The 24,577-nt window shown below is 36.3% G+C and overlaps 2 protein-coding genes across 5 annotated transcripts; both read right to left on the bottom strand.

Annotated features, from left to right (window-relative positions):
- Nucleotides 1-281: 281 nt before the first annotated feature.
- On the bottom strand, nt 282-3,054 carry LOC140823142 (ubiquitin-like protein 5). 2 transcript variants are annotated; one of them, XM_073184323.1, is made up of 2 exons: nt 2,740-3,054; nt 282-486 (listed from the first exon to the last, which is right to left on the bottom strand). In XM_073184323.1, exon 1 carries the CDS (start codon nt 2,964-2,966, stop codon nt 2,745-2,747), a length of 222 nt encoding a protein of 73 aa, XP_073040424.1. In that variant the 5' UTR covers nt 2,967-3,054; the 3' UTR covers nt 282-486; nt 2,740-2,744. The 2 variants fall into 2 exon arrangements, with proteins under 2 accessions (XP_073040424.1, XP_073040423.1); XM_073184322.1 differs by having other exon boundaries at nt 2,736-3,045.
- An 822-nt stretch (nt 3,055-3,876) lies between these two features.
- Nucleotides 3,877-12,641, bottom strand: LOC140823140 (uncharacterized). Of its 3 annotated transcripts, XM_073184319.1 has the most exons (20): nt 12,444-12,462; nt 12,273-12,386; nt 11,401-11,504; nt 11,186-11,272; nt 10,953-11,028; nt 10,776-10,850; nt 10,606-10,659; nt 9,560-9,619; nt 9,319-9,435; nt 8,296-8,390; nt 7,979-8,184; nt 7,374-7,471; nt 6,889-6,992; nt 6,573-6,738; nt 6,153-6,275; nt 5,989-6,071; nt 5,658-5,796; nt 5,521-5,550; nt 5,294-5,364; nt 3,877-5,101 (listed from the first exon to the last, which is right to left on the bottom strand). In XM_073184319.1, exons 2-20 carry the CDS (start codon nt 12,309-12,311, stop codon nt 4,288-4,290), a joined length of 2,541 nt encoding a protein of 846 aa, XP_073040420.1. In that variant the 5' UTR covers nt 12,312-12,386; nt 12,444-12,462; the 3' UTR covers nt 3,877-4,287. The 3 variants fall into 3 exon arrangements, with proteins under 3 accessions (XP_073040420.1, XP_073040419.1, XP_073040421.1); XM_073184318.1 differs by having other exon boundaries at nt 12,273-12,641; XM_073184320.1 differs by lacking the exons at nt 12,273-12,386; nt 12,444-12,462 and having other exon boundaries at nt 11,186-11,253; nt 11,339-11,416.
- Nucleotides 12,642-24,577: the final 11,936 nt, after the last annotated feature.

The following is a 24,577-nucleotide window of genomic DNA, read 5'->3' as shown; positions in this document are numbered from 1 at the left end:
GGACATCACATAAGAGGGTGGTGGTATAGCTTATCTAGAGCTTGAGCCATATCATATTGAGCTCATCAGGCAGGATGCTTATCTACACTGCTGAACCGTAAATTCGACCATCAAAACACATTGATACATACATGGAAACCAATCTCAGATAAAGATCGGGTGAGGCTTGTTAAGCCTGATCAGTTCGGGTTCAAATAAATTCTATACAGCTCACTGTACATTACAAAACAGAGCATATTAATTAAAACTGATAAAAAAAGATAAATAGAGGGTCGACACAATTTATCAGAGTAGTATTTTCATATAATCAGTTTTCAACTGCGAACACAAATATACATAACATATTTAAATGGTTTTCAGACACCATGTCCTCAAATATTTGAGTAAAACATGCATTACAAAAACCCAAGTTTATTATTCACGCAGATAGCAACCGATGCTGATACATATATTCCACATCCCCACGACTCCCATTACAAAGTAGGCCTGCAGGCAAAAAAAGAAAAGGAAAGAAACTTCAGTTATGGTTTCGATAAAAATTCACCACGCTCTCATGTACCTCTAGAATATACTTATGAAAGAAATAAACCTATGAGACACAGGAATGCACGGGGTATATGTTCGCTGGTAAACAATAAAAATTGTCACAAATAGAAAGGCTGAGAAGTTGATCCCCATAAGTACCAAAAAACGAATAAAACTGCCAATTCTAGTGTGTCATCTACAAGACATCAGGCTAAAAGATGGGAATGATGATCCACCAGTTGGAGTGTGATAAGAACATTTACAGCTAGCGCAGATAAAAAAATTCCAAGCGAAAGAAACTACGGTTCTGCAAAGTTCCAGTGATTAAAGAAACACTAAAGGCTGGATTTGGCTAACATGTTAACGGAGAAATCAGTGCAAGATACACATCAGTAAACTGATGGCAGAAGCTAGAAAGAGATATGCCTGAGGAAAGTTGCAGTATATCCCTCTTACAACCAAAAATTAACACACAAAAAGAGCAAACAAATGAAGAAATCAACATGGCAAGTATTCTGAAATATATGGATACCGTATTGATATTTTCTGGAAATAGTAAAGGAAATACAATACAAATCTCTCACTCAAACACTCAAGAAGGAGAATCCCTCTAGCCCTAGCAAAGCTAGCAAATTCTCACAAAAGTCTAGACTATTGAACTAACACACCCCCTTCCCCTTTTATTCCCTGTCACATTCTGCCCACAGGGTGATTTTCCTTAGCAAAGCTAGCAAATTCTCACAAAATTCTAGTCTATCCCACTAACACACCCATTTCCCCCCCTTTTATTCCCCCTATCATGCATAACAGACTACTATCTTGCCCAAGTAACTCTTGAATTTTCTCTTATATATACACTAAACTGGTGGCCTTTTCCATGGGATATTGACATTCGACTAATATTTTCTGGGCTTGGGCTTGATAATATTCTTCCCGTAACAATCCCCATCTCCAATTAGTATATTTCTGAGTGCAGCCGCGAGGATGGACAATCAACCTACAGTTTAAAATACAGTAAAAGTCAATTGAACTGAAGACTTTGCACACTCAGCATCCTTCCTATTGGAATGAAGAGAACTATGTGAGTTCCATGATTACATTACCAAGAAGATTTAACCGAGACAAGTTCATTGTGTTTTTTGTACAATGGTATCCTTAATCTCCTCTTCCCTCACTTTGTCCAACCTCCCTTCATGTGATGTGCCATCAAATATATCGTCTCCATGCGGATATCAAATCAAATCTCACCAATAAAAATCTGTCGAGTTGTCAGCTAAATAAACATTTAAATACATCATATGGAACACCATTTACAATGATGTCTCATGTCGGTGGAAGAAAGATAACAGAAATTTTCCTAGATGAAAATACATAAAAACCAGAACCATCTATTAACATCACCACACATTATATACAACACAATTCTCAATCTGTAGGTTACAAAGGCAAGAAGAAATAACATAAAGCTCTGCTACAATTTTTTACAGAGAGCCACCAACATAATCAAGAGTGATGTGGATCTTAGTCATTCTTTCTACACAAACATCAACATTTGAACATTTGAAAAGCGAACAAAACATCCAACAATATACTTCATACAAGCCAAGTATATTAAGTAAATTGTGCAAATAGTGCCATCTTCACTTGCAACAGACACCAATTGATCAAATAGGCTATTTTATCCATTTGACCTACTATGTTCAACCCTTGCAATGAGAGCAACACTACAATTTCCTCATAAATACGAAACAATACTTGCGCACTTCAATTTCCTCATAGTTCTTAGATCCATCACACGGATAAAATGACCAATTCATCGTTTGTTTGCTAAAGAACTCAGGGAAGAAAGATTAAATTAATTGGGTCATAATTCAAGAGAAGTCAGAAGAGCACGGTCCCAAAACAGTAGCCACCAAAGTGAGAGGACTCTCAAACTTATTAGACATTTCACGATTTTGGAGCCTATGCGGGTCATAATAAGAGCCCGGGGGCAATGATAGATATTCTACAAAGAAATAATATTCCACGATCTAATATCCATAAAACTTCTGTCAAAATTCGCAGAGACGGTGTTCGATTATTCCAACGGAAAGTTGATATGTTTGGACAAAACATGACAGTTTCTGATATCAGTATCGGATTTTTTTAGTGATACAAAAATTGTATGGTAATCGAGAGAAAAAGAGAGAACAGAGAGTACGGAAAATTACCCACAAGTATTAGTTGTAGTAGAGCTCGAGACCCATTCCATCGTGGATCTCGTAGTCTTTGAGGGTGATATGATCCTTGTAGACGGTGTACCACTTCTGAATTCGTATTTTGTCAGCCCTAGTCCCCGTCTGAGCAGCCACCAGTTTCTTCAAATCGCCGATCGTATCATCATCATTGCACTTCACACGAACTTTCTTCCCCAACCGATCGTTCAGCACCACCTCTAACATCCTTGCTTCCTGTAGAAAACCCTAGATTTCGTGGCTTGCCTTCACCTTTCGGCACTGGGTAGAAAAGAGGGATACAAATATACCATTATTATAAACGGGGCGGGTATTTTTTGGACTCTTGGCCCGCAAGTATCAATCGTGTGAACATTAAATTTTTTTTAGACATAGGAAATGGGTCAATGAAGCTATCGCGTATTTTGTTTTTAAGATAAGAATAAGAATAATCTTATCATATCTATTTAAAAAAAAATCAATTTATCATATTAGATATAAAATCTCACGATATAATTGATATAAATATCATTACACCATATATTAATATTATTTTTAAGATTATCTTTTTAAAAATATATATAACTAAAAATTTACGATAAAAAGTGAAAATCTTAAACTCACAAAATATATTAAACTACATACTTTATAAAATTTTATCTACTCAATTGTGTTTTTTTTCACGGATAGGTCTCTTGTGAGACGGTCTCACAAATCCTTATCTGTGAGACGGGTCAACCCTATCGATATTCACAATAAAAAGTAATACTTTTTCATAGATTATCCATATAAGAAACTCGTCTCACATAATACAATCCGTGAGATCGTCTAACACAAATTTTTGCATTTCTTCACAAATTGAGATATATGTTTATAGAATTTATTTGAAAATAATCCAAATATATATACATAATTACATATATCATCACACACTAATTTTCAACGATAACAAGATTTCAAAAATAATGTCTAATTAAAAATATTATTTCGAATAGGTTGAATGGTCTGTCAAACTATCATACATTCCCCCCAGCAATAATAATTCAAGTAAGATTATAAATCCCATGACATCTTTTTAAAATGATCAACATGAAGAATCAGTCTTTGAATATCACAACGTCCATAAAAATAAAACACATAATCAACATCTAATTATTACAGCAAAATATTGTTACATTGTTAAAATAAACAATCACAACGGATGCATTATTTGATCTTGAAATAACAAAGAATTGTACTGAATACGCATTACTAATTGAGTACAGTACAAATCTACAGCGGTTGGAACTGGAAGTTCTAATGTTACACAACTGGGGTTCGTCTTTTCTCTCGAGCGAGTAAGATCAAAATAGTAATAACTGAAAGGAAACCCTGGTAAAAATAAACGTGACAACAGATTATGTAAAAGCCTATGATCCGATCGATCAGATCAATCCCAGCCGAAACAAAAATACTGTACAAATGTTTGATGTGCAGCCTGCCATAGACAGTGGATCAGTGCAACCTTCGGTTCGATGATGAAATTAAGTGAGAGAGATATATATAATATCTACTCTAACAATGTGAGCTCCTGCTCGACTCTCCAATAGTTAGCGTCGTTAAATTCATTCAGAACTGTGCCACCATCATCCGGATTTTCCTTGTCTGATTTCTTCGGGGAGAGATTCCATTTCAACGGCCCCGCTTCCCCTACAATCCCTTCCTTGAGAGCCTGTTCCATTGCCTTTTCCGTACCCTCTGGTTCAACTCCCACAAATTCGACATCCTCTTCAAATAAAGAGGGCACAGCCCGTTTCTGACTTGAATCAGATTTAGTTGAGCCATCAGAGGAAGATGCAGAACTGGATGACCCATTTGTTACAGAGTCACCACTTGAAGTGGGACTGACAGGCAAGGCGCTCACTTTCACTGCAAGATTGGCGTTCACGTCACTTTGATCATCAAATGGGTTCACACTAGGTCCACCAACTTGAACATTAGATGCTTCACCCCAAGCTACCCATTCAGGCGACGACCTATCTCCACATGGACTGTCATTATTTGGTGTTTCGAATTGAGAGATACCAAAGTTGTTGTGGGAGTCCATTTTCTTGCTTTGGGAAATCAAGTTACGTCCATCGGAAGAATTTATGCCTTTGAATCCATTGAAAACATATGCTTCGGAACTAGATGAATCATTGGCAGAAACCTTGCTCCCGGTCAAATCCCCGTCCTCCCCAACCACTACCTCATCATCGCTACTGCTGTTACCATTAACCGCTGTTCCATTCAGGTTAATATCATCCATCATGTCCGAACCCATTGGTGCGTCTTCACCAGCTCTTTCGTCTTGAAATGCAAACCAGTTGGAATTTGTGAACAAACTGTTGTGAAGAAAAAACACACATCAAACAAAAATGAACCAGGCCCCCGAAAAAGAGGCATCCCGCAATAAACTTTTCTTTGTTATTTTTTCGATCTGCCTATATTTTTATCTGTTCCTCATTATTTGCATAACCACCAGAAGTCTTGCTATCCATAAGAGGAGCTTAAATTTAATGAGAACATGAACACACCTCCCTTGCTCATCACCCAACCTCAGGGATGAAATCACAACTCCGGCCGATTCGTCATCAAAGTAGACATCCTGCATTTTAATCAACATTTGAAATATCAAGAGTAGAAAATTCAATTGACATGGAAGACATGAAGAACAAAACTAGTTCTCCTTAGGTTTCACTTCTTGCAATGCCGAATTTATTTTCATTCTCCAAAATATGAAGTAAATTGGGTTCAACATTACCTCATTGTCACGTTCCAGAGCTCCATGACCCTGCAACCAAGAGATAAAATCCATAAAATAGATTTCAAATAATCACACTAGTGTAAATTTTCGGTAGAAGCTTTGAAACAAGTTTATCCTTATATGCAAATGTTTACCTGAGCATCATCATTGTCATACATGGTATATCTGAATGCTTGGCTTAAATTATTTGCCAAAGCAGCAACATCATAATCCCTATCATGAACATCTTCCTCATCACTATCCCTGGTCCTGTCTTGCAATGCTGTGGGCCGCCTACAAACGTGGAAAGAAATAGACATTTTCAAGAACCAGAGACTAGCAGAATAGGACAGACTTCAGCAAGCAAAGACGAGATTATATTGCTTCATAGGCATACTAAAAAATTATATAACTTATAAAAGTTCTACTTATTGGGACCATGAAAGTGCTTGCTACAGCAAGAGGGGGGGGAGAGAAGAGACATACCCACAAGCCCATCGATAAACATTCTCGATCATATTGCGCTCTTGTAAGACAGTGGAATGCCACTCAATCCACTCTCTATTCTCCTGAAAGGAGCAAAACAGATTGAATGAGAAAAGACACAGACATTTTTTAAATTAAGATGAGAGTTTCAAGGTAGACACCACCTGAAGATTCTTTTGGATGCGAATGTCATTGTTTCCCAACACACTTAATTTATTTGATATCCGTGTCAAATGTCCAAAGTAACCGGCTCTAGGAGCAGGCCTTGCAGTAGCTGGCAAAGTTTGCTGCATTTAATTGATAAATTCGAATCAGAAAAGATTAAAAATAGATGATAGACCTATTATCAAGCTGAAAAGAACATAAGAAGCAACCAGGATAATAACTTACAGCAATACTCACATCAAAGTTTCAGTAGAATATAAACGCTTGGAACATATTAGTTATTTCATTAAGCACACAACTGCAGCGTCACCTTTCTAGTCCTCAAAACACAAAGGAACTGTTTTCCACCCACAAGGCGGATAAGATTCGCACAAGATACATGAACTCAAAACTTTGATAAGCATCTCTTGAAAAATTACCTTATTAACATCACCAAAAAGCGTAGGATGTTTTTCTGTTTGAAGAATTTTTCCAAGCAAATTGCACTCTAGGAAAAGATGATCAAGAATGGCACTATTTTTCCTTTCCAAGCAACAACATACAATGCTCTCCACGTGATGGTGCAAAGCATTGTTGTACGGGTACCTGAAAAAGAAAAATAAATTCACACCACTAGTAGCATTCATAACTTCTGATTCCAAGTTCATCTAAGTACAAAATTTAATTCTTTCATCACAGGCTACCAATTGCATGTGCTGGTCAGAATGTACAAGTACTTTATAACAGAATTCGTACTCAAAAAAGAGATCAAGGACTCTCCGAATTGCCCCTGAACTGACCAACTCCTTCTCTGCGACGTCATTGCCAGTTTTCAGAAGCACAGCTAAGAATTCAACAACCTACAATCAAGAACCACGATACAAATTGTAGGGTGAACAATTTTCAAATTTAAAATACAACATAAAAAATTTGTGTGAAAATAGTGGCATCATACTGACACATGTACAGCTGTCCATGCACGTGTCTGGCTTTATTCGTAGGAAGAGAACTGAGCTAAAACAAAAATCTGAGTGCCAAATCGTAACATCTTACAAAAAAATTTTAAAACTACAGTCTGGTCAGTCAGACAAAGCTCCTTCGGTTCACACAACATTTCAGCCATGACACAGTTTTTATGCATTGATACTTCATCAACTCCTACTTGTAACCAACAATTTCAAAGACATGAAAACATTTTGAGGGATTTAGGAGCAACAAATCGCAATAGCATTTCAACTAACCTTCAGACGATATTTTCCTAGAGGAGGCCTCAATTCACCATATGTTGTGGGTAAAATCTTCTCATCAGATGAAACATTCAAAAGGATCAGCAGCTCCCCTACACACAAAACAATTATATTCCTACAACAGCCGTTGGTTGATAAATACAAACAGCATAAACAAATTCACAAGCTACATAATCAAGGCATCAACCGATATCTGGCAATTTGTTGAGTTGAAAATTGTACTCGTAATTCTCGAAATATGTATAATGTATCTTTCTTCATTGATTTTAATATACATAACCATATGATAAAACAAAGCTTCCACCGATCAAGTATTTATTGTATGGATAATTCAAAATAAAATCAGCTAAACATTAAGAATCCATAAAAACTGACTCCATCGCTGGATAACTTGATTCATGTACACCAAAGAAATAATCCAAGACGTGATATTCATAGCAAAAATCATAATGAATTCTTATCAACTCACTAATCTCTTTTTGGTTTGTTTCCCAAAATGGTAAGTATGCAAAAGAAAGTAACTGAAGATGGTAGAAAGTCACCAACTGCATAACATGATAGAATTAACAAGGGGGACATCAACATTTTATCAAACTCACCAAGTTTCGGAAGCATCGCACCAACAGTATCTTGGTTAACATGTATCGGCGACTCATACACTTGTTGACTTCTGAAAAAATACAATACTGGAGACGGAATTGATCTCTTTGGATCCAACAAAGATATACAGACAGATAGGGAGTGGACAAGGGCAGATTTTGAATCTGAGTCTTCAAGTGCATGAGAAAATATCATTGCAACAAAACTGTACAGAAAAACACACAAAAAGAAGTAAATTACATTGTTCCTTATAGTTATACAAATATAAAAATATGATCCCAAAATTGAACGAAAGATAAAGTTGAGTTGTACAAACCTTGGACTGGATAGTTTAATGGACAAAGGAGATGGTGCAGTTCTGGTTATAGCACATAATGTTTCTGCTGCATTAGCATGGACTTCAGGAGTATTCTGGATGATTAAAGAACTCTCTAGGTTTCAGATAGCAAATACATAACAAAGTCATCAAATAAGCAATCAGAGAACTATAAAGCTGTGATAGCACATAAATGTTTCTGCTGCATTAGCATGGACTTCAGGAGTACTCTAGATGATTAAAGAACTCTCTAAGTTTCAGACAGCACATACATAAGGACATCGTCAAATGAGCAATCAGAGAATAATATAGCTCACATAGCACATAAATATAAAACTTTCGAGTAAAAAATATATATGCTACAAACTTTCCTAATCATGCTATTTATAAATTTCAAATTAAGTTATCTCAAATTAAGTTATCACAGATATGGCAGAACACATGATACAAGTACTCTGACATTGCAAGGCATCAGAAAACCAACCTGGTAATTTTTACCAAAAAGTACTTTTAATATAATTTTCATCTTACAGGAAAGTTAATAGTGGCACAAAACCAGACTATATAGAGTGATTCCTCAATCTCTCTTAAGGCAATTACAGAGCACACATATCATTGGAAGCCAGTAGTGAAATTTCTACAAGCGGTCATGCCCATATCAGACACTGCGCAGTTAATCAAACTATGATCATGTATCAGCAACATAACCGAAGATCCAAAATTGAACCAAATATTTAACAGCTAGATATGTTAAGTTAGAACTAACATTTGGATTCACTGTTCACATATAGTTGAAAAGGAACCAACAATATCATATAACCATTGATTACATAGCTGACCAGGGCAAAACACTCAAATGATAAAAAAAAACAAAACTTTGCAAGTGGTGGTATTGTATCATAGACGAATCCACCTTCCAATAAGCAATTGAAACTAGAAAACTAGATCGATGTAGGATTACAACATCCACAATAATGTTTTCCTATCTAGTTTCTAGATATATTGCAACTTCTTTTAACTTACCGAAGCGTCCAGTTTATCCACAACCATTTCCAATAAATTGCTATCAGCCAACCACTGCATCACATCCAGAGAATTGGGGTAGAGATGATCATCTGTACCAACAAGCCGTACCAAAACCTGATAATAAAAGGCTAATTAGAAAGAAAATTACAACTAGCAATTGACACAGTTTAACACGAGGATTTGGAGAAACAAACTGTTCAATTCAAAATAGTTGCATAACCATTAGACTACTAAATACCTCCATGATGGATGTGATACCAATTAAATCAACCAGCTGCCCAAAAACTTCTTGGTGAACCTGCAAGAAATAATCATCAGCCACATGACATAACTACTGCATGTTTTTTAAAAACCAGATCAAAGAAAAAAGATCGAACAAAAGCTACAAGTTATCAGCTGCATGAGCATGTTTTTAATGTTAGCAGGTATAATTAATTGATAAGAATGTCCTCATTCTCAAGCTTTTGCAGCATCGCCTTTTTAAGTACGATATACTTTCACAGAAAGCTCAAAAAATTTCAACTTTCAGCATTTAGATGATTAAAACTTTTCAGCTACATAAATTGACGTGTACATAAGCTTCGTTGATATTAAAAAGTCTCCTCAATACAAGATAATGATAACAAGTATAAAAACAGGCAATAGTCAAGAAACAGTGATATCCCAAATTTTGAACACCCATGCTGATGTGATACAAGCCTATAGCCTAGTCAAGAAAAATAAACTACTCTTACTATTTAAATTAGTTTGTTCAACAGCAGGACATATTTAGAAAAATAAAATAGATCAACCACCCCAGGTTATGCTTTCACTTATCAATATAGCCAGTGTCAACAAATTGAAGCACCAAGTTACAAGATAAGCTTTTTTATTACAACACTGGGGTGGGGTGGGGTGGGTGGGTGGGGTGGGGATGGGGGATTGTTTCGGTTTTATATGGGTTTGAACCCATGTCTCTCTCTTTTGAGGGAGAGGTTTATGCCACTTCACCCAAGTGGTGGTGGTGTTACAAGATAAAGGCTCAAGTTTCAGCAAATTTAGACAGCTGCAACAAACATTGACTGACAAGAGTTGAATCCGGTTCAGAAGGATAGCATCCCAACAAGGTTTTAGCAATTATGTCACAGGACACAGTTTTGAACATAAAATGCAACTTGAACACTGTTCCCACATCATCCCCAGCCCAAGAAGATGAAGCATCAAATTTGGAAGGTTAGCAATAAAAACTAGAATTATCATGAATTAAAAATAATATTGAGGTTATATTTAGTTTCACGATTTCACCTTTACATAATTCATCAGCGGAATAGTCTTCCGTACCATGAGGCATACCACCACCTGGAACAACCACAAAAGTTTAGTTAAACGAGTTACTTGTGTAATTACTCCAATTATTAAACACCTGAAAAAATTATTGCACACGTGCAGGCTGCAGAGCAATCACAATCTGGTACCTTACTAAAATACCCTGCTAATAATGCAGGGTGAGGACGGTCTGGTTCCAAGAAAGAGAATAGCAAATTCATAAGCTGCAGCATGATAGAAAATTTCATCATACAACCAGATTGAAATTGAGCACCAAGTTTACCATATGGTATTGTTTAATTAAATTAGTGTGTAAGATAATCCACCTCCTCTTCCTCCACCAAAGTCTTTAAGATGGAATCAACTTCACATGTAAAAATTTCGCAGGCAATGAAAGGAAACCTACATTACAAAACCAAAGTTTTGAGCAGAAATAAACAAATATGATGGGTTCTACCACATCATCAACTTTACAATTTTTCATTAAATACCTGAGGAGTAGTAAAATATGAGAAGTACAATACAAGTCTTAACATTCATTTGCTTAAATTTCACATACTTGAAAGTACGCATGCTGTCTGCATCCTCAGCAGCCTCCTCTACTATATATTTTAGCATCTGTTCAACCTGCGGTCGATCTCTCAAACTGAACCAAAGAACTTTGAAGTTAAATGGGAAATTAACAACACAAGATATTCAAAGAAAAACGAACCGATGTATAAGTTGTTTATAACATGGTCCTGCAATGGAAGCAATCGAGGGAAAATGTTATACAAATTTATGAGGCGGCTGTTTGATGCTTTGCATTCTTGGATTATCTCTTCTTCATCCAAAAGCTCTTCCAATGTAAAATTTTCCTTGTCCAACACTGACTCGACCTGAATAGATGGAATATGAGTTAGATGATCATTTTTATTTATCCCAGGCTTTCATTCTTATAATATATGAATTTGTAGTCTTGATCAAATTCTCAACAAGCCATGGCCAAAAGGAGTTTAACTACTTCGGTTACTTTATTGCCGGGAAGCATCTGTAGCAGAATATAGCCAGTGCCAATGTCTTAATTCAAACTCCAACGAACAGAGGAACTGACATTCCGTTAGAAAAACAGAGTGACTGATACCTCAGACACACTCGTCCAATTAAGCATCTAATAGGTGATTTAATCATCACCAAGCACGTATAATTTCTTGAACCGATGAGTGACAAGCTGCAAAGTACTTTAAATTTCATAATCCAACGCCCTCACTAACTCTTTGATGACATATTAGTAATATGAAGCAAAAGAATAGGGGATCGAGAATATCTATCGACTCCTCCGACTTTAACAAAAGTAAGGCGTCAAAAATTGTTAATGAAGAATTAGTAAAACAATAAAGTAACAAATTCACTACTTCCTCCTTTCTCCTGTATCAATACTCAACACGTGAACCATGACACGCAAATCCATAATCCATGAAAATATCATGATCATCTTCAAACCAAATTAAATTAATCACAGTTTGATTTCAACCAAACCTAAACAACAAAGTACACTTAACAACATGAAAAAGCTCAATAACCCCATGATTTAACAGTACAGAATCGACATCCGAGCCAAACAAAAAAGATACCAACAAAAATAAAATTTCGCTCTGCTGACTCACAGGAGAAGACGCAGAAAGAGCTGTGAGCTTCCAGAACATTTTTGTCTACGCGAGAGTATACAGATACATGCACCTGTACGTGTCAGCTCCAAAGCAACAGCAGTGAACCCGAAACACAGAAAACACCCTGAACTTGAATCAAAATATTAAGAAATGTGGAGAGAGGTTTAAATTCCGATGAAGATTCTGAAGCAAAACAGCGGAGGCATATTAAAAAAAACCCTAATTTTCGAAGATCGAAACGGAAGGGAAGCCCAGAGAAAATTTATTGAATTTATTTATTTTCTTTTTTATGTTTCCAATCAATCAACAATCGAAAATGAGTGGGAGTCAGAGGAAAATGGGTAATGGATTTACGAGAATACCAACTAATGCGGGCGGCAGCTAAATACAAAAGGAATCCATATTTAAATATTCACATTTTATATTTTCTTTATCCACATTTTATTTTTTTTTTATTTTTTGCAAAAAAAAAAAAAAAAATATATATATATATATATATATATATATATGAGTGGGTCTCATGTGAGATCGTCTCACGGATCATAATCTGTGAGACGGGTCAACTCTACACATATTCACAATAAAAAGTAATATTCTTAGCATAAAAAGTAATATTTTTTTATGGGTGACCCAAATAAGATATCCGTCTCACAAATACGACCCGTGAGACCGTCTCACACAAGTTTTTGCCTGTATATATATATATTGATATCAGAAATTTCTATTGTATAATATTTATATTATGGAATCTTTGAATTTTTTAAATTTTGACGAGATCGCATATCACAACTCCAAACAAAGGTTGCTGGTAGGGAAGGTGTTCTCATGGGAAAACAATTAATCGAGAAGCTCTTCATGTCTCGAATTTTACAAGCCAAGAAATTGGTGGAGATTGAAATGGCTGGAGAAATTATGTTCTCCCTTGATTTTAAATATTTGATGGATAAAAAGAGGGTTTTGTTTGATATGAATTATTTTAAAGATCTTGTGATGTTTGCATAGCCCAAGGGACTACAAAACTCAAATGAAATTTCAAGCCAAGAAATTGGTGGAGATTGAAATGGCTGGAGAAATTATGTTCTCCCTTGATTTTAAATATTTGATGGATAAAAAGAGGGTTTTGTTGATATGAATTATTTTAAAGATCTTGTGATGTTTGCATAGCCCAAGGGACTACAAAACTCAAATGAAATTTCCTTCAAAGACGTGCCATGACTATGGGTTCAATTTCCACAACCTTCCACTGGCTTTTATGCATCATTCTATACTCCAAAATCAGGTGAAAGGCTAGTAGATAAGGTGATTCGAGTGGAGATTGGGAAAAGAGGGCAATGTTCGGGTGAAATTGCATGGGTGCGAATTCTGAAAATTATTGATAAACAGCTCGAGAAAGGAATTTGGGTGAGTATTGATGATTTTTGTGTTTTGATAATGTATGAAAATTTATCTAACATTTGTTATGCTTGTGGACTATTGAGACATCTTAAGTGGGACTGTGATATGAGTGTCAATCGGGTGGGTTGGGTGGGGTTTCGGGTCAACTCGCGCGAAATTTTTTTTATCTTTTTTCAACCCCGAACCCAACCCGAACACGAACCCAATCCGTCTAACCCGCCTAACTCGAATTTTATTAATTTGTTTAATTTTTTAAAAAAAAATTAATGATAAAAATTCAAAAAAATTAAAAATAATAATATTTTAAGTTAAACACATAATAACAAAATTTTCGATTTAAATTTGAAAGTTTAATCGTAGAGAATTAAAAGTATATTTACTAAATCAAATAAAAAATTGTTAAAAAAATAAAAATATGCAAAATAAATATTAAATGATGAAAATTTATCATATAAATATAATATAAATTTTGTTCAAACATACAATATATAAAAATATAGGTAATATTTTCAAAAACAAAGTTCGCGGGGTCAACCCGCGACCCAACCCGAAACCCGTCTAACATGTCACTAACCTGAATCCACCCAACCCGAACCCAAAAAACCCTAACCCGAACCTGATTTTTGGGTGTTGGGTCGTGTCGGTTTGACAGATCGTGTCGCATTTTGACACCCCTAGACTGTGAGGACATCTCGACGGATAAAAATTCGATGGCTTTTGGAAGTTGGATGAGGGCATCGATGGCATCTTTTGGTCGGCTTATGGGGAATACAAAACATCGTAATTCCGATTCTAGCATCTCGTCTGGTAAGGGGGAGGCGTTCGGTTGCTCAAATCCAAGTAATAATTTAACATCACTGGAAAATCCGTTGATCAATTAGAAAGAAATTGACCAATTTCTATTACAGAATGATAATATTGAGCCAATGGATGCATTATGGATGGGTCTTATCAACCATGCTTAATCAAGGAAAATTCATGGTTTAGGGAGGGGTCTTTGACTAAGGTTATGATCGCCCAATTAGAATCAGGTGAAGATTTAGAGTCATCGGCAGCGCAGGTTGTCACCACCTCGATTGGCCAAATGCAGAATTTTGCGATTGAGATGTTGGTTCTCAGAAAAAGAATACTAAACAATAGAAAAGATTGGTACGAAAACAATTGTTCGTCAATACGACACAAGAAAAAAGAGAACAAAATGGAATGGAGGACAAACACACAGGAGAGCAGCCCGATAATCCCACGGACGTGAGTAAGAAATCCAAGAAAACAGTTGAATTCACTGGTGTGCTTGCTATTGATTTGGTGGTGGCTGCCCCACCGACCATTATGAATTGCTTCATTTGGAATGCATGTGGACTTGGGACCCACGTGCATTCAGAGAACTTAGGCGACTTGTTGCCAAAAATAATATGTCTTTGATTTTTATTTACAAAACTAAATTATATAAAGCTCAATGTGTTTATTGGAGATCTTGTTTTACTTATAAGGGAATTTTTCAGTAGATTGTGAAGGTAGGAAGGGTGGTTTGGTCTTGCTTTGGAATGAACCGTATGATATTACCATATGTTCTTATTCTCGTGGAAACTTTGACTGTATTGCCACCCATGAGAAAAAAGTTTGAAGGTTTACTGGTTTCTATGGCAGTCCTGTTACGGCTCTTCGACATGTTTCTTGGGAACTTCTGCTTCGGTTATATAATCTTCGTAAATTTCAACATTTGTCGTGGTTGGAGGAGGGAGACTTTAATGAAATTCTATATGATAATCAAAAATTAGGTGGAGAAGTGTGTTATATTGCTCAGATGTCTACTTTCAGACATTTGATTAATTCGTGTGTGTTGCAAGATATGAACGTCGAAGGGAATCAATTCACTTAATGCAATCAAAGATTTAGTGATGAGATTATTTTTAGCGTCTTGACATATTTCTTTGCGATTTTTAGTGGCAAGTGTTACATGTTTGTCCCACGTATGACAATTTGAGATAATAAATATTAAAATAAAGAATAAACTGAACACCGAGATTTACGTGAAAAATCTCTAAAAAATTATTATGGTAAAAACCACTAGCAAAATGAAAAGAATTCCACCATAATATTTTATGGTGTACCATTCACTCACTGTGTTTCCAAAGAGAACACACTCTCTTTTAATACAGGAGAACATAACAATTCACAAATATTATAGAACTAAGCATTCAAATGCTATAAGATGAGAGAAAAATCGAAGAATGGATGCTTTCAGAATGAGGGGAGGGAGCTCTATTTATAGAGCCATTTGTTCGTGTGAAAACACGTATAAAATGCATCGTCTGAAAATTCCCTCAAATATCAAATTTGACAATTCAAAGCTGCTTCATTCAACCCACATTTAATGCTACCTAACATGTTGCCGACATTACATACATCTGCTGAAGTTACTCATCAGGGATTACTATACATTGGATCATGGGCTTATGCATGTTTCTCAGATTAAAACATGCGATGTTCATTACCGGAAAGGGCCCAAGATATTTATGTTTGAACATAAATGGTTGATGGAAAAGTATTTTAAGTCGATCATGGAGCAATGGCAGCTGGGTGATCAAATAAGTGATATTTCAAGTAAATTATCTAATTTTGGTAATATCCTATGGTCTTGGGCAAGTGCTCTCTTTGATGTTATTCCTCAGAAAATTTTGTCTTTTCGTCTTGAGTTAATGACCCCGACTCTTACCAAAGAACGTGCTATCAGGATTTACCAGCTGGAGCACGAAATAAAGAAGTTAGTGATACAGGAAGAAATGCACTAGAAGCAACATGCACGTGCAGATTGGTTTTCCCATGGTGATGGAAAAACAAAATTTTTTTCATTCCTTTATTTTCGAGAGGAAACATATTAATCACATCAAAGGGTTGGTTGATGAATATGGTGTTTGGAGATCCAAGAAACACCCGATGAAAGAAATTCTCTTGAAATATTTTGCGAAACTATTTACTTCAGATAATCCTTCTGATCTGGAAATTGAATATGTCATTTCGCATTTAAGGCCGACTAGATGACTCAATGAATAGTATATTTTTTTTGCGCCATTTACAAAAGTTGAAGTTTGAAAAGCTTTATTTGATATGCATCCTTCAAAAGCACCAAGACTAGATGGATTTACGACTCTATTTTTCAAAAAAAATTGGGAAATTGTGGGGCAATAGGTTACAACAACGATTCTAAAAGTGTTAAATGAGCAAGGTGTTATATCTCATTGGAATTTTACTATTATCACTCTGATTCCCAAAGTGTCTGAGCCATATAGCCCAAAAGAATTTTGTCTCATAAGTTTTTGTAATATGTACTATAAAATTGTTTCGAGAGCAATCACTAAATCGATTAAGGCCCATTATGACTATGGCTATTGATCAATACCAAAGTGCCTTTTGTCCCGGGCCGTCTCATCACAGACAATGTTATAATTGGATTCGAATGTATGCATTGGATCCACAAGAATAAGAAGAATAAGCATGGCTTCGGGGCACTCAAATTAGATATGAATAAAGCTTATGATCAGTTATAGTGGAGATACTTGGAGGCGATAATGATCAAATTTGGATTTTCTAGGGATTTTGAGAATTTAATTATTCGTTGTATAACTTCAGTTTCATATTTGATCTAGGCAAATCGGTCTTTATATGGCAGCATTCATCCACAAAGAGGGCTTCCCCAAGGCGAAGGGCGACCTATTTCTCTATACTTGTTTACTATATGTGCTCAAGGATTTTCAGCAATTTTCTCTAAAGCTGAAAATGAAAGAATATTTAAGGGAATGAAGATTGCATCTAACTGTCCATATATCACATCTTTTTTTTGCCGACAACAACCTTATTTTTTTCGTGCTTTGGAATCAGAATGACTACGACTTCGAAATTGTTTACAAATGAAAGAACGTCTGGGCAACTAGTGATTTTTGAAAATTCAACTCTCGTCTTTAACCTGGGTGCTTCTTTAGGAAATATCCAGGTCATCCAGCGTATTTTCTCTATTAATGTAGTTAGAGGGCATGATCTTTATCTTGGGCTACCCACCTGTTAGAGTAGGTGCCCGTCGAGCCAAGTGTTGGCCGATGGTTCATGATGAAACTCTATGTATAAACAATCTTTATTTTAATAATATTTGAAATTATTGTTTTGGCACATCTTTATATGTATAATCATGCTAGTTGCATAGATAAAGTCCTTGAATATACAAATAGTAGAAAGAATATGAGATGCTCATGTGACGAGTATAATGAAACTCATATTTTGAATATTGTATATTTTAAACAGTTCCTAGTCGATTCAGCCGCCGCTAAGAAGGATAAAGGTCGCTCGAGTTTGAGACTAGTATATGCGATGTGAGTATCATGTTTCATTTGTAGGGGACATTGTGATGTTCGAGCATGCAGATAGGTGCTCCTTGTAGAGTGCACTAAACAACACTCCATAAAGAACTTTCCAAGTGGTTCTCACTTATCGAGTGGAAACGACCTAGTTTATGGTTGTACACCATTAGTCTTTATGATCTGGGACAACAATGAAACTCTATATGATAGCATTGCACTTTGACTTGTTTATCAACTCATATAGGGTCGTCAGATGGCAAGGTTGGGTGTTTTGTCGAAACATATAGGATTCGATGCATTGTAGTCTGGGATTCACCGCTTACCTTCGGATATAGATATCCTATGTGATCTCATATGTATGTAGTTTGAAATCTCTGATTAGAGTGTTAGTGGTAATTAAGAAAGAGGTTTCTTATATTACATCAACGATGCAACTACGACATGACACATAGTATCGATTCTTTGACAGCTCTCAATATACCAATAGTTGTCCAATTGGTCGGGATATATGAGTTGAAGGGACCGTACTGTACGCTAACCATAATATAATGGTTCTTGCAGACACTATCATTTGATACCTAGGGAATCATGTAAGCGATGTTGTTAGGCGTTTAACATGATTGGTTGTGTACTATCAGACTTGAGTTCTCATGTTCTTATTATCTAGGAGTTGATAAATAAGAATGGAGCAACTGGGGTATGCTCATGTAAGGACATGTTTAGTTCCGAAGCACATAGAGATGTGAACCCACTGCTACTTGTATCAATGAACTATTGAGGGTCACACAAGTGCTAATTTTCTAGATCTCATTGAGATGTAAAAATAGTTCAATGTGTTGAATGGCTTATAAAGGAGTTTATAAGCACAAAAAAATAGAAGTATGACTTCTATAAGAGGTTATGGGGAATGTAACTTTTAATTTGTGGAAGTGTTCCTAAATTAAAAGTTGGTTTAAATAAATAATTTGAAAATTGTGATTTTCATAAATATTGTATGGACTAAATTAAATTAATTCAAATGTCGAATTAATTAAACACTAGTGGACCTAGTAGAGTCCAAATAATTAAATTAATTCAAGTGTTGAATTAATTAAATAATATTGGGTATTGAAGAGCCCAATTTAAAATAATTATTCAACTAGTGGGTTTGAGTAAATTCAAGTAAAGATTAAATTAATATCAAATGTGTTTGAAATATTTAAATAATAGTTCATGGGCTTTGTAAATGTTACAAGTTCAAATAATATGCATGGGGAGGTGAAGAGTTGGGAGACAACTTTTTCAATAAACAAGGCATGTGTCTCACATGCACTTGAACATTTTCATGAACCAAGAAAAGTCTCCCAACCCTTTTCTCTCACTCACCATGGCCGAAACTTCTACTCCATATTCTCCCAATTTTTTCTTCTTCAATTGTTGAGAAAAGCCTACACTTCTCAAAGAAAAATCCTCTAATTTTTCTAGTTCAAAATTAGAGGGAATCTTCTTAATTAGTGGTGGACCTAATTTGAAGGAAAAATTCCATTTGAGTAAGCTATGCTCTTGGAAGCTTGTAGATTGGGTCAACCCTTCAAGAGCTAAGTTGTTTATAACTTGGTTGGAGCCAAACATCAATCCTTGTGATTGACAGGTAAAAATTCTTAACACACTATGTATGACATTTTTGTTTTTTTGGTACGTGCTACACACACTAGTGGTTGCTCGATTTTTCTTGCTTGAAAAATATGATTTTTCGAAAATTCAGTTGCGCATCCGAGAACCGTAACCGATCTGCTTTCACCACCTTCTCTATTCGAAGTAAGCGTATACAGTTTTCGGGATTAAGAGAAAGATTATATAAGAAAATTAATGGGTGGGCTTCAAGGTTTTTTCCTGCAGGGGGGTAAGGAAATACTTATCATTCACTCGTACGAAATGTTCTGTTTTAAATTTCCGACCTCTTTATGCTACGAGTTGGAGCAGTTATGTGCCAAATTTGGTGGAGTTCGAACTCTACTGTGATAGTATTCCATTGGGCTCACTGGAAAAAATTGTGCATGCCAAAATAGTTTGGTGGAATGGGTTTTCGCAGACTTATTGATTTTAATAAGGTTCTCTTGGCGAAACAAGTCTGGTGGTTAATCCGAGAACCTACATCTCTTATGCCACATGTACTAAAAGCACGTTATTTTAAACATGATGACATTATGAAAGCTAAATTTGGAAATTTCACATTCCCCAAAATGTTCAAATATGTTTTGACGTGCAGTTCATGATATCATTCCTACTTAATTGAATTTGCAGAGACATCGTCTTCTTCTGAGCAGATTTTGTATGCTTTGTGAAGTGTAAGAGACATCTACGAGTCATTGTCTAATTTTATGTCATCGGTGCATAAGGTATGGAAATGTACTGATATATGGGCATATTTAAATAATTGTGTTAAACTGTCTTTTATTGATTGTGCTCTATCATTGAGTAATGTCGTGTCAAAAAGTGAGTTTGAGTTTTATGTGATGTATGCTTGGGCTATTTGGAAAGAGATATGTCGATTTAAACATGAGCATCATAAGTAAATATTTTCGATTAAGGTTGACTAGGTGTGGTTTATACTTGGCTGAATTCCAAAAAACCACAAATGCAAGTGTGGTTACAGAAATGGATAATCATCAACTCATAGAGAAAAAGTGGATGAAGCCTTCAATGGATGTTTTAGACTTGGCGTGGATGCAGGGTATAATGAGCTAAGTGGATTCTTTAGTGTGTGTGTGTGTGTGTGCGTTGTGATTCGTGATCATCTTGTCTCAGTTTGTGCTGCTTCGGCAAGAGGTATTCGTCATCCAGGATCAGTCGTAGCTGCAGAACTTAGTGCTATATATCATGGTATGTTGCTTGCTCTTCAAGGTAAGTTTAATCTGGTTCAAGTTTGTTCGGATTCTTCCTTAGCTGTCCATGCAGTGACCTCGGCTTCGGAAAATCGAAGCCTTGAAAGCTACTCTGTTTTGAATTTTTAGATATTTTGGCATATGATAGGCTTGATAGTTTTTGTCATGTTGGTAGAAATGTGAACAAATTGGCGCACCGCCTTGCACAATTTGCCTTATCTAATCCTTCACCTATGATGTGGGTTGAAGGATTGTTTTCTTGTGGTTGGTTAATGTAGCGAAGACTGATTTATCTATTGTTTCTCAAAAAAGAAATTTAAAAGTTTCAAATTCAACAAATATATTATTTCTAAATTGTTTATAAATTTTATATTTTATATAAATTCAATATAATTACAAAAAAGTATGCTTAATTATCAAGGATTATATTTTACATACAAAATTTAAAAAAAATAGTGGACCCAAAACCGGACCGAAAAACCTGAATCAGGTTCACGGGTCAGAGTGGTTCCATGGTGTTTGCCATGGAACCAGACTAGTTTTAGACCGATTTCCGAACTTTTGGATCTGGATCTGAAACTGGAATCTCCGACCCATTAAGTATGCCTACCCTATAGGCTTGACGTGTTTGAGCTTCCATGATATATTTGAATTGTGATTTTTTGATTCAGTTATGCCTAGTGGATGTGTATATAACTTGATATCGAAATGACATGCATTGCATTGCACATCATATATCACTTTATAGATACATGTTGTCTTTTTATGGTTGTTTCATACGGAATGTTTGTTCACCACAAGATGATTGTTGTTATATTTGTTATACAAAATGTATGGAATAAACAGAAAGGTATACTAAAACCAACGAACTAGTAGTATGAACAAAACAGTAGCACAATGCTTAAAATAAAACAAACCGAGGCCTGTATGAAAATACAGTGTCCTTAAAACAGATTCGTCTCCTCCGGGATGTGCTTCGAGGATGAACTTGGACGTCTGTTTCCCAAGATACAACGGAACAACCAGCAGTGACTTAGCACGAGACACTACTACGACGAACTGAAAGCGTACCTTTACTTTATCACCGAGATTTAACGGAGGCCAAAAGAAAAGCTAACAATATGAAATGCAAGAGAATACTTGAAAGAGAAAAGATTTTCATGCACCTTGAAATGGGGAAATGAGCACACTATTTATAAGCCCCCAAAAAGCATACCAAGAGTCATGCAAGATTAATTAACTCAATTAATCTTCCCATTAACTCAAGAATATGAAGAGCCACAAGTTTTCAAGTAACTCAAGAATGTGGAAAGTCAAAAGACACTCCACAATAATGAGCCACAACCAACTCAAGAATGTGGAGAACCAAAAGGCGTGCTAAGTCACTGCTGGTTGTTCCGTTGTATCCTGGGAAACAGACGTCCAAGTTCATACTCGAAGCACATCCCGGAGGGGACGAATCTGTTTTAAGGACACTGTATTTTCATACAGGCCTCGGTTTTATTTTAAGCATTGTGCTACTGTTTTGTTCATACTACTAGTTCGTTGGTTTTAGTATACCTTTCTGTTTATTCCATACATTTTGAATAACAATTGTTGGAAATTTGAATAAAAATTATATGTCATGAATGTGGGAGTGCCTTTTGGTTCTCCACATTCTTGAGTTGGTTGTGGCTCATTATTGTGGAGTGTCTTTTGACTTTCCACATTCTTAAGTTACTTGAAAACTTGTGGTTCTTCATATTCTTGAGTTAATGGGAAGATTAATTGAGTTAATTAATCTTGCATGACTCTTGGTATGCTTTTTGGGGGCTTATAAATAGTGTGCTCATTTCCCCATTTCAAGGTGCATGAAAATCTTTTCTCTTTCAAGTATTCTCTTGCATTTCATATTGTTAGCTTTTCTTTTGGCCTCCGTTAAATCTCGGTGATAAAGTAAAGGTACGCTTTCAGTTCGTCGTAGTAGTGTCTCGTGCTAAGTCACTGCTGGTTGTTCCGTTGTATCCTGGGAAACAGACGTCCAAGTTCATCCTCGAAGCACATCCCGGAGGGGACGAATCTGTTTTAAGGACACTGTATTTTCATACAGGCCTCGGTTTGTTTTATTTTAAGCATTGTGCTACTGTTTTGTTCATACTACTAGTTCGTTAGTTTTAGTATACCTTTCTGTTTATTCCATACATTTTGAATAACAATCTTAAAACAGATTACTTATAACGAGTTTTGTTTCAGATATGGCTACTGAAACTAACGTGCAAAGGGAAACTGTTCATGTTGTCCCTCCTCAAGTTGTCCCTCATGGTACCCCACGTGCTGCTGCGGTTGCTGTTCCAGCAAATCACGGTGAAAAACCCGAGAAGTTTACTGGTGTGGACTTCAAAAGGTGGCAGCAGAAGATGCTGTTTCACTTGACGATGCTGAACCTGGCTAGATTCCTCACGGAGGATGCTCCTAAACTCAACGAGGGTGAGGGAGATGTTGAATCTGTTAGTGCGGTTGAGGCATGGAATCATTCTGATTTCTTGTGCCGAAACTATGTACTAAACGGATTGGCAGATTCGCTCTACAACGTGTTTTGCGAAAAGAAAACGGCTAAAGAGCTGTGGGAATCCCTTGACAGAAAGTACAAAACCGAGGATGTCGGGGCCAAGAAGTTTCTTGTTGGTCGCTTTCTGGACTTTAAAATGGTGGATTCAAAGCCGGTTATAAGCCAAGTTCAAGAACTCCAAGTGATTCTTCACGAGATTCACGGTGAGGGGATGACTTTGAGCGAATCATTCCAAGTGGCTGCTATTGTTGAGAAGCTACCACCAGCTTGGAAGGATTTCAAAAACTACTTGAAGCACAAGCGAAAGGAGATGAATGTGGAAGAACTCATTGTTCGACTTCGCATCGAGGAAGACAACAAGAGTTCGGAAAGACGATTATTTTCTCCTGTTGCCGCTAAGGCAAATGTTGTCGAGCTTGGCCAAAGCTCGAAAAAGAGAACATTTTCCTCCTCCAGCAAAAGGTTGAACATGGGACCCAAAGGAGGCGTGTCAAAGAAAAAGTTCTCCGGAAAATGCTACAACTGTGATGGTATGGGTCACAAGGCATCTGAATGTAAGAAGCCGAAGAGAAACCGAGAGGCGAATGTGGTAGATAACATTGCTCATGAGGTTTCGAACATGAATCTCTGTGCTGTAATATCAGAGGTTAATCTGGTGGGTTCGAACACCAGGGAGTGGTGGATCGACACTAGTGCCACTCGCCATGTTTGCTCCGACAAGGAGATGTTTGCTACTCTTGAGGAATCTGAGAATGGGGAAAAGCTGTTCATGAGAAATTCCGCCACTTCTGAAATCAAGGGTCAAGGGAAAGTTGTTCTGAAGATGACATCTGGAAAAGAACTGACTCTAAACAATGTGCTGTATGTGCCTGACATCCGCAAGAACTTGGTGTCCGGGTCGCTTCTTAACAAGCATGGTTTCCGCATTGTCTTCGAGTCAGATAAGGTGGTTTTGTCAAAGAGTGGAATGTTTGTAGGCAAAGGTTATGTTTGTAATGGTTTGTTCAAACTAAATGTAATGGCTATTAAGCCCGTGATCAATAAAGTTAACACTTTTGCTTACTTGCTTGAGTCTTCTTGTTTATGGCATGGTAAACTTGGACACGTTAATTATGATACAATTCGTAGATTAATTAACATGAA

This window comes from Primulina eburnea, chromosome 2 (genome assembly GCF_022965805.1).
Source record: "Primulina eburnea isolate SZY01 chromosome 2, ASM2296580v1, whole genome shotgun sequence".
NCBI classification, from domain to species: Eukaryota; Viridiplantae; Streptophyta; class Magnoliopsida; order Lamiales; family Gesneriaceae; genus Primulina; species Primulina eburnea.
The sequence above is the reverse complement of the archived record's forward strand: the minus strand, read 5'-3'. Positions and strand labels throughout refer to the sequence as shown.